The sequence below is a fragment of the Condylura cristata genome, unplaced genomic scaffold (assembly GCF_000260355.1).
Source record: "Condylura cristata isolate star-nosed mole 26May11 unplaced genomic scaffold, ConCri1.0 scaffold00034, whole genome shotgun sequence".
In the NCBI taxonomy this organism is placed as follows: Eukaryota; Metazoa; Chordata; class Mammalia; order Eulipotyphla; family Talpidae; genus Condylura; species Condylura cristata.
The window spans coordinates 536,455-546,380 of record NW_004567135.1 but is presented as its reverse complement, the minus strand read 5'-3'; the positions used below and the strand labels follow the sequence as shown (position 1 = coordinate 546,380).

Sequence of the window (9,926 nt, the reverse complement as noted above, 5' to 3'; positions counted from 1 at the left end):
CCCAGGGACAGTGGGGAGCAGAGCAGGCTAATCAGTGAAGTCCACTGCGGAGGGGGCAGCGGGCAGGACAGGAGAGGTCTGCTGCGCCCTGGGGTCCCTCCCTGGCCGGGGTCGGGCCGCGGCGAAGCAGCCGCCACCAGCCTCACGGGACTGTGCTGGAGTCTGTGTGCTGCAGGGGGCCGCACCGTGTATACTTCTGTTACAGAAGGATCTTTAACTGATTCTTTTTTAAAGTAAAATTGAAATTTTACTGTAGAATTATTATGAGTCAGTTTCTTTGAAGATAGTAAGTGCATTTGAATTTGCCTCCTTGCTGCAGGTAGTTCAGCTCATCAGCACGGAGATACTGCCGTACGCCAACTTTATTCCCAAGGAGTTTGTTGGTCAGATGATGACGATGCTCAACAGGGGCTCAATACACTCTCAGTCTTCTTCATTTACAGGTATGTCCGTCGGTGATTTCTGTCTGTTGGTAGAAGCGTCGACGTGCTCGGAAGGAGCTGCATAGAAAGGTTCGCGCCTGTGATTATCGCAGATGCAAAGTGGAGAGTCTGAGGGACTTTCCGGAAGTGACGTGGCACCTTAGCGCTATGAAGGGGAGTGTGGGCAGTTCTCTGCGACTCAAGTGTGCTGGGTGGAGCACATCCTGCATGTGAGCTGACGTCAGGCCTTGCAAGCTGGCGCGAGTGATCGCACTTGTCAAGTCGGGGCTATTGGGTCGTCACCAGTGTGCTGCTTAGTGATCAGTTGTCTGAGTCGCGCTTTGTCTTGTGGAGAACGGAAGTGCCGGGCCTTGACGGACTCAGAGCTCCCTCACAGAGGTCGATGGCGCAGCATCTGCTGAAGGCACTAACGTGTGCACTGTGCGTGCAGGGCGTTACCCTAGCTGCTCTCTGACGTGTCCTATTCCTGAGGACAGAGTCTTCGTGTCTCAGAAGCGGGAATGGACTTAGGAGGTGGGAAGCAGACGTGCTCTGGAGGCCGGGCTTGTCCTTGCAGGGCCTTCTCGCTGCTCTTCTGCAGCGTGCGCGCCTCGCGGAGAAATGCTGCGGCGCGTCCGGTTGCTCCTGCTTCCAGGCTGTGCTCAGGTGGCCAGTGTGACTGGCGCGCTAGTGTGGCTTTTCCCTAAGTGACTGAACAGTTGTAGCGTTGGGCCGTGTTTCGTCACTCAGCAGACTTGCCGGAGCCGCGACTGGCTGCTACGCTGTGCGTTTATCTGCCGCGCGGCCGCTCCGTGTCTCTCACACCGCTTACTTCTCAAGCTGCTTTTTTCCTATTCCAGACAGTTTTTAATGCTGATCTGGTTAAGTGCAGTTTTTAGCAAACATGAAAATCTCACAGCAAAACTTTCAAATCCATTTAATGTAGACAAATTTTTATTATTGAGAGTATGTAACAATTTTCTAGGTAAACTTGATAATTAGATGTAAATATTCTGAGCTAAATAGACTTCTGAATTACCTTGTATACTTTTTCTAGAAGATTTTTTTTTAAAGACTTATTTGTGCATAGAGAACTGGGGTCCAGGCCAGAGGTGCAGGGGCAGTGAGAGGCTTCACCAGAGACAGAGTGGGGAGCAGGAGAGGTCGACTGACAAAGTGCACTGCTGAGGGGAGCAAAGGCTGGGTCAGGAGAGGTCTGCCGCGCCCTGGGGTCACCTCCGGGGTGGGGATCGAACTCACTGAAGTGGCTTCAGCTTCTCAGTGCTGGGCCACCAGGGAGGCCTCTAGAAGATATTTAACGACACCCCTTGTCATTTTTTCCAATGACTGTCGCAGGACACAACAACTTCTCAGCTTTAGTCAGAGTTTTCCTTAACCAGACTTCCCCTGCTGCACAAGGCAGCCTCTGGACACAGAGGCTCCAGCGGTCACTTGGTCCCTACACCCAAGCTTGACCCGGCAACCGAAGCTCAGCAACATTTGAGGATTCCACGAACACGAGGGAGAAGACCAGGGCGGATGACGAGGGGAAAGTAGGATCAGTGTCGTATGAGGAGACTTCTGAAACACTAGCTAGGGTGCCAGAAGGTAAGAGATGTTGTGTCCATGAAGCGAGAAAAGATGCCATTAAAAAGGAGAACAAGGAAAAGCTCACTAAAACGAAAACTGTGACAGCTGAAATAAATGTGATGAAGGGGGAAGATAAACATTAAGAAAGTGAGCCCACAAGTAAAGACAAAAAAGTGGGCAATCTGAGAAGAAATAAAATGACGCCAAGAGGGCTAACACGTGATAACAATAGCTACTCTGGAAAGAAAGAATAGAATAAAGCCAAAGGAAATTATTGAGGAAACAAACAGAATAAGTAAATCTCCAGATAAAAAATGGGTCACGTAGGGGTTAAGTCTCAGACTGTCAAGCTATCACAAGTTCGATCCCCCGGCCAGGAGTGACCCACAAAACACAGCCGCCCCCTCCTGTCTCCCCGCTGCTCCCCTCAGCCGTGTGTGTCAGTGGATCCGCCTGTTCTGCTCCCCGCTCTGTCTCCGGTGAAGCCTGTTAGCCCTCTCCCCTCCCGCCTCTTGGCCTACACCCCACTTCTTGTATGCATGAATAAAAATAAATCTTAAAAAAAAGGTTATTCAGCCCAAAGCAGTAAAAAAAAAAAAAAAATGTGCAATAAAGAGAAGATACTAAAAGATTTAAAAAAGAAAAGAATTCAACACAAAAAATGTCGTGTCAAATGAAGTTACTTAAATGCTGGTTTCAGAATTACAAATGGAGAGGGTCTTCACCCGGCCGTCCTTACCTGTGGACATGACTGGCCAGGTGTGGGTGGAAACGGCGATGCCCGCCTGGCGCAAGGCGCAGCTGGAGCTTCGACTCGGGGCCTGGGGGTCACGTGAGGGTTCTTCGTGAGCAGACCACTCGGGGTGGCGCCTCTGCTGGAACCCGCCTCTGAGCACTGTAGAAACAATGTTCTTAGCTACCCTGGACCACGCTGCATGCAAACAAAGGAGCAAAGCAAGAAAAGGGAAGCGGGGAGGTCTGGGAGGTGGGGCAGAGTCGGAGACTCAGACTCGTTCCGGGTGATGGCGGAACGACTCCAGGCTCCACTGCAGCCCGGCTGGAGGCCGCTGGGCGGCCGGGCGAGGCCGGGCTCAGGCGGGGTGCTGCGGAGAGAAGCAAGAAGCCGTTGCCACGGGCTTGACCGCGTGGCGGCCCCGGGGCGCGGCCTCGCGCCGAGGGGCAGGAGGCCACGGCAAGGACGTGGCCGCGAGCGGCTGGCGCGGGGAGGCGTGTCCTCGTCACTGCTGCACAGACGCCGCAAGCTGGGCTGCGGGGGTCGAGGCGGCCTCAGCAAGTGCGGTTTTGGCTGTGAAGAGCAGTTATGGCGAGGCTGTTCACCTAACCTCGTATTGATCATCCGACGTTGTTAATTTTGCAGAAGCAGAGATTGATATTCGTTTGCGAGAGGAATTTTCTAAAATGTGTTTTGAAACATTGCTCCAGTTCTCCTTCAGTAATAAAGTCACGACGCCCCAGGAGGGCTACATCTCCCGAATGGCGCTCTCCGTGCTTCTCAAGCGGTCTCAGGATGTGCTGCGTCGCTACATGGAGGACGAGCGGCTGAGCGGCAAATGCCCGCTTCCCAGGTAGGCGCCGCTGCCGACGGGCCGGCCGCGAGGGCTGCCCAGTGCCGCGGGTGCGGGCTGAGCCGCAGACACTGCCGGCGTCGCCGGCCGCGGAGCGGTGCGTGTGCCACTGTCGGCGCTCTTCGCGCGCCTCACAGAAGTGGGGCGACACACAGGTGTGCATCAGATGGCCTCCCTGAATCGGACCTAAAACTCACCTCCCCCGAGGGTCTCTAGGTCAGTGCCGTGGGCCTCCGGGGTCTTCCCTGGGGCTGTCGCCAGAGAAAGTCGCAGGGAGCTCATTCGCTGCGAGCCCCCAGTTGTCCAGCAGTCTCCCCAGGGTTTCCGCTCCGCGGGCGTTTCCCTCCCTTGCCTGGCCCGTGCGCGTCTCCCCGAGGCCCGAGCCCGGCAGCGGAGGCGGCCCTCGGTGCTGCCTGGGGAGGAGAGTCCCAGGGAAGCCTGACGGACACGGACGCTGGCGTGCACTGCCCAGTCCCGAAATCAGGAGGGAGGAAAGCCCCGGGCCTCTGCCCCCGCGTCGGGCGGGCGTCCCCGCCGTTCGCGCGTCCACTGTGATGAAGCTCTGTGGGCGGACTGGCCGGCTGCTGGCAGGGCAACTAAGTGCCTCCCAGAGACTTGTGTTCACTGATGTCTCAGGAGCGTAGCAAGTTTCCTCAGTTTGTAGCATTGGAACTTACTTGACTGGCGCACATCTGTTTTAGACTCGATGAATGGAAAGTAGAATCCCCTTCGTTTCTTTTCGTCTTGATTATCAGTGCACATTAGCCATTGGTGTTTCCGTCTTGGGCTCCCACTGCATTTTGAATTTCTAGAGCAAGAATTTTACTTTCCCATATTCAAGTCTACGTACCGGAACATTTCCACAGACGAGTGTTAGTCCCTTAATGCGATTGAAAATTGGCTCATCAGAATTCATCTCCAGCATATATTTGGAGAATTACTGACAGACTTGCTCCGCCTAGAGTGTTTTGTGTGAGGCGGCAGCACGTTCTCTGCCCGCAGAAGCAAGCCCGCGCACGTCCTCACGGCTGAAGTCTTGACCGCGCTACCTTGATCTCAGAGCCTCCCGGCAAGTGCCGCGGCCGTGGCTTTGCCTTACTGGGGGCAGGGTCACCCTCGCACCCCGCCTGGAGCGGGCGCCTGGCGCGCCGGTTCCTGGGACGTGGGGCCGGCCGGCGGCCGAGCCGCAGGGCAGCTTGCTCGGCTCCTTCGGGGCTGGTTCTGGTTGTGCGCACAGGAGCTGGGCTGGCCGGCGGCAGAGCCAGCAGCAGGGCGGGGCTGCCGCTCCCTGGGCCCCGTCACACCCGGCTGCAGCAGCTGCCCGAAGAGTCGTGGTGCAGAGACGTGGCCCTTGGCACCCCCAGGGAGGCCAAGCCGCTTTATTGCTGTGGGGAGGAAGAAGTCAGGCCTCTTTGACGGACCCCTCACGCCGAGTTCACTCTGCCATGTTTCCGCGTGGCGCCACGTTTCTGAGCGTGTTTCTTACTTGATGCGTTACAGAGCTGTATGAGCGACGTTGCAGTTTTAAATATACTTCTAGATAAAATAGGTGCTAAGAAGCACTGGTCATCTTTATTTCCATGTTAGCTTCCCCTTTCGGTATTAATTGAAAAGGAAAAAAGATCGCAAAGAAGCTTGAAAGCACATTTATGAAAGATTTTCATTGTATGTGGCTCTATGTAATCTTAAAAATAACCTTAGACTTGCATAAATAGATTGCCCCCTCCGTTTTTAAGTGATTGTTTATGGTAAGAATAATTATAGATCTTATTTCACACCGAAGTTTGTAAAATGATTTCTCTTTTACAAGATTCGAAAACTAACACTCACCATTGCATTGTATCGTATTCAGTAGTTTCCCAGAGGACACCTGTTCATATAAACCTAATGCAGACACGTGTGTTACATCATAAATAATGGAAATACTTTCCCATTTCCTTTCTAGGCAACAAGTAACAGAAATAATATTTGTTTTAAAAGCGGTCAGTACTCTCATTGATTCACTTAAGAAAACTCAGCCTGAAAATGGTAAGTGCTTCGCAGCTTATTCTAAACTCAGCATTTATGTACTATTTGTGATGTACTTTTTACGTATTACTAAGTTAACTGCGTTTTAAGAACATAACAGCTATTAGACTTTCTTTTCTTCAGCCTTTATCACGGCAAAGCATTAAATTCCTTAAGATGTGAATTAAGGGCCCTCCCTGGTGGAGCAGCGGGTTTAAGCACAGCACCGGGGAGATGCTGATCCGGCCAGGGAGGGACCCCAGGGCGCAGCTGACCCCTCCTGTCTCCTGGCTGCTCCCCGCTGTGTCTGCTGGATCCTCACACACACACCCCACCACCACATCGCCTCTGGTCTGCACCCTGGCCTTATATGCATAAATAAATAAAATCTTTTTTTTTAAGATGTTACTTGAGTAAAATTTACATGTATGTTTTATCTTCATGTTAAAGAATAGTTTAGCTGGCTTTAAAATCTTTTTTAAAAAAGATTCATTTATGCATACAAGAGCTGGGGTGCAGGGGTGAGGGCTCCCCAGAGACAGTGAGAAGCAGAACAGGCGGATCCTCTGAAGCCCACTGCTGAGGCCCCCCGGCCGGGGACCCACTGGTGCTGGAGCGGCTGCGGGCAGCTTTCGGAGCTGAGACTCGCCTCCCTGAGCCCTCAGGAGTCTGCTTTGCCTTCTTCTCTGAGTTCAGTGCAGCCAAGATCTGCAGAGGGTTTTTAAAAAGACTTTAAGGAATTTGAGTGTTTTCCCAGACTTTGATATTGGCATCAGTGTGTTTCTGCATTTTCCTCCAACTAACCAAGAACCGGTCTGCTCAGTTGACTGCCCCTTAGGGGCATCTGGATAAGTGTCCACCTGTGCGCTCTTTCTTAGCCCATTGTTTCATTGTGACAGAAAACGCGCATGTGAGACACCGCGCGGGGACAGCGCTGTGCTCGGGCCTCGTGCCCACCCTTGGCTGCATCCCTCTGGCGGCGGCGGCTGCCCGGCCCCCGGAAGCCGGCAGCTCGCTCTCTGCCCTGTGGCTGGCTCTCAGGCGGCACAGGAGCCGCGTGGGCTGATTCTGCCAGAGCCTGACGTCTCTCTGGGCCCTCGGGTCACCGCCGTCCGCTGCCCGCCCGGGAGCGCCTTCCTGGCTGGCGGCGCCGCGGGAGTGAGAGGCCGCATCCCCGTCCACACTTCACTTTGGGGAGTGGCTCGAGCGTGTGGAGATTGCCGTCGTTGAGCTTCGCCAGGCGCCACTCTGCCTCTCGCAGCGGCTGCCTCGGCTCTGTCCCGCGTCCAGGGGTGCGCGGCCAGCCGCCCCCGCGGCAGCAGCTTGCTCGCTGCTAGCGGCCTTGCGGCGCGAGGAGCCGCGCTCGCCGGCCGTCTGCTCTCGGGCTGTCAGGCCTGCGCCGTGCGCCTGCGCCGCCGAGGTGGCGCTTCCTCCCCGTAATCGGAGCCAGCCTCGGCGCGCAGGTGCCCGGTAGTGGAGGACACGGTCCGCTCTGCCGCGCTGGCCGCCCGCGCACAGTCGGCCTGCCGCAGGGGTGCGCACGTGGCCCGCCAGCGGCCTGGCAGGGAGAGGCGCTGCTGCGCCAGCCGAGGCGGGGCCGGCCCCGGCTCCCCCAGCTCTCGGCCTCACAGGCGCCTCCACAGGCGCCAGGCGGGGCGGCAGCGGGGAGCCCCGCCCCGCGAGCCCGTCCACTCTCCACCCCCCACCCCCTCTTTGCTGAGAGACTGGGAAAGTGTCGCAGAGCAGCTGGAGCAGACCCGTCACTGCTGAGAGGTGTCACCGGAAATTAGTTCTATAAGCCCAGCGCACAGAACCGATGAGAGCAGGCAGCTCGCCTGACCCTCCCTCCCGCTGCACCCACCAGCCTCGGCCTCCCCCTTCCCCGTCTTGGGCGGCTTCAGGGGAGACGGGGGCAGGCTCCAGCTCGGCACCCCGACACAGCCCTGGAGCGAGTATGAGTAATGGTGACCGGTGACAGTGGGTACTGAGTGCAGAATTCCCGTGGCCGGATCCGTTTCAGAAGCAGTGAATCAGATCAAGCTAAACCTGTTCTTTGCCTGGAAGCCTTTAATAAATGTGTGTGATTGTCAGTGAGCCCCTGGAAGAGAAGAGATTGCCAGTCTTACTTGACTCGGGTTTTCTGAGAAGCTACGTAAGTCCTACTGGCTTGAGAATTTCAGAAGTTGAGAGGGAGCGAGACTGGGTCTGGGAGTTCATTTGCAGTGAGAATGAGTCCGAGGCCGTCGCAGGGGAACCTTTTGGATACTCGTAGTCCCGTAAAGAATCGGGTTTTCTCTGATTGTTGTTGAAATGTGCGCCGCAGGCCCCAGCGGTCATTCTGAAAATGAAGGTCCGAACCTTCCCAAGAGCTCCTTGGCTCAGCGGCGCCGCCTCCCTGGCCTGGGCGCGCGCCCACGGGATCCCCTGGTCCCCAGACGGTACAGGTGAAGGCGGCCAGAGGGCGCCTGTAGCGTCCAGAATCTGCAGCCGCGGGGGTTTGCTCCAGTCCCGGTGCAGGTTACGCGGGTGGCTGCGCTCGGCCTTCACCCGCCCTGTTGGCTTATAAATGTGCGTTTTGCGTTGCAGTGGATGGAAACACCTGGGCCCAAGTGATCGCCTTGTACCCCACCTTGGTAGAGTGTGTCACCTGCGCGTCCTCGGAGGTCTGCTCTGCGCTCAGAGAGGCGCTGCTTCCCTTTAAGGACTTCATGCAGCCGCCGGCACCCAAAGTCCAGAATGGAGAGTCGTGACCGGCGCCTGGAGCGCTCCTCCGTGGTCTCGTGGGAGAAGGACAGCGCCTCCTGCAAATAGTGTTTGGCAGCTGTTGTCGGCTCCTTTAACTTATATTTCCCGAGTTCAGTAACTCCTGTTACAGGCTTACGTGTCCACAAGCCTCCGGAGAGAGCAGCAGGTAAGCCGCTCCTGAGCAAACGTGCCGGCAGAGAGAATCCATTCTGCAACACACCTGCTCCCTGTCTGCGGTCGGTGATTTAAAAGTGAGCTGTGTACCGGTGCGGTGGGATGTGCTCATGATGGACTTCTCACAAAGAAATTTCGCTGAGTAAGGTTTATTGGGCTGGTGTTTTTGCACCCTTTTTCAAGTTCAAAACTGTCATAACTTTTATGCAAGATGGTACTGTAACATTCCAGTGATCATAACCAGCCTTTGTAAACTGGGGGAACCGGTCTACGCGCCCGCATAATAAATGGTACAGTTCTGTATAAATTAGTCGCATTTGTTATTTACGTTGTAGAACACCGATGCTGTGCAGTGCTTGAAGCTGTATTTATTACCACCACAAACTCGCTTACGTTTCTACTTGTGATTTGACTGCGAGGCGCACCGGCCCCGGGCCGGCGGGGCTGCACGCTCGCCTCCCGCCAGCGCCCGGCGGCGGCCGCGCAGCTCTGCGCCTCCGTCGTACCTCGTTTCTTTCGGTGTCTGCCCGACTTCCACACGCCTCTGTTTTTATATTTGCTGTCTGGATTTTAAAGACTTCACATATTTTATATTTCTACTGTTTTTTCCCTCCACTGACGAACCATAGTTACCAGTGTGTCTGAATGATGACCGAGGCAAGATGGTTCTGGATTTCCTAGAGTTTTGCCCGTGAGGATTTATTCATTTCAGTGCTTCACTTTGTCATGTTTTCTGAAGAAGAAAAGGAACTTTGCTGGCCGCGAATATAAAGCGTGCGTGTGCCCCAAGACAAGGAAACGTGCATTTTCGGAGCCGGGGAGACACCCGGGGCCAGTAACCGTGGCGGAGAGGACGCCCCGCGGTCGCGGCCCACGCTCCGTGGACAAGGAGCGCCAGCACAGCGACTGGCCAGCCCTGGCTCTTGCTGAGGGACGCCGGGATCACCTCGTTCTGACTCGCGTTTCTCAGTTGTGTGGAGACGCCTGACACGATGACTGTCCCAGGAATGCCAGGGGTGCCAGTGTTGTCTTAGAGTGCGCTAGGCCTTTGGCTTTCATCGGGCCCTGAATCCAGTCTCCAGGACGATGCTCGTGACGGACAAAGGCAGAACCCCGTCCTGAGCCAGGCGCCGTGTGGAGCCGCGTCGCTGTGCGCGCTTTGTCTGCCTGTCATTTGTAAACTCGGGAGGCCTTTTTTGAGGAGACGTTGTTTATACAGATAATGAATTTCTATTTTATAACTCACTGAAGGCTGCGGTAAAACAGCACACCACCCAGTCTGTCTGCGGCGTTTTCTTTACCGGAATACCGGGATCGAGCTGCGCACCCAAGTTCATCCTGTTGGGATGTTGTGGGCGTCGGGAAAGGGCTGTGCTGGGCGGGCGTGGGGCGGCCCCGGGCG

At 55.5% G+C, this 9,926-nt stretch overlaps 1 protein-coding gene across 5 annotated transcripts in view; it reads left to right on the top strand.

The window, feature by feature from the left end:
• Positions 1–9,920, top strand: part of MON2 (MON2 homolog (S. cerevisiae)) — a 58,502-nt gene extending 48,582 nt beyond the window's left edge. For 4 of the 5 annotated variants that reach the window (XM_012732431.1, XM_004692600.2, XM_012732429.1 and 1 more), the window contains 4 exons: positions 320–443; positions 3,391–3,598; positions 5,544–5,626; positions 8,192–9,920. In XM_012732431.1, the coding sequence (XP_012587885.1) occupies positions 320–443; positions 3,391–3,598; positions 5,544–5,626; positions 8,192–8,355 (579 nt within the window). In that variant the 3' untranslated portion in view covers positions 8,356–9,920. Of the gene's footprint in view, positions 1–319; positions 444–3,390; positions 3,599–5,543; positions 5,627–8,191 lie in introns of those variants that run through there. The other variant, XM_012732430.1, reaches the window with a different exon arrangement.
• The last annotated feature ends 6 nt before the right edge of the window (positions 9,921–9,926 follow it).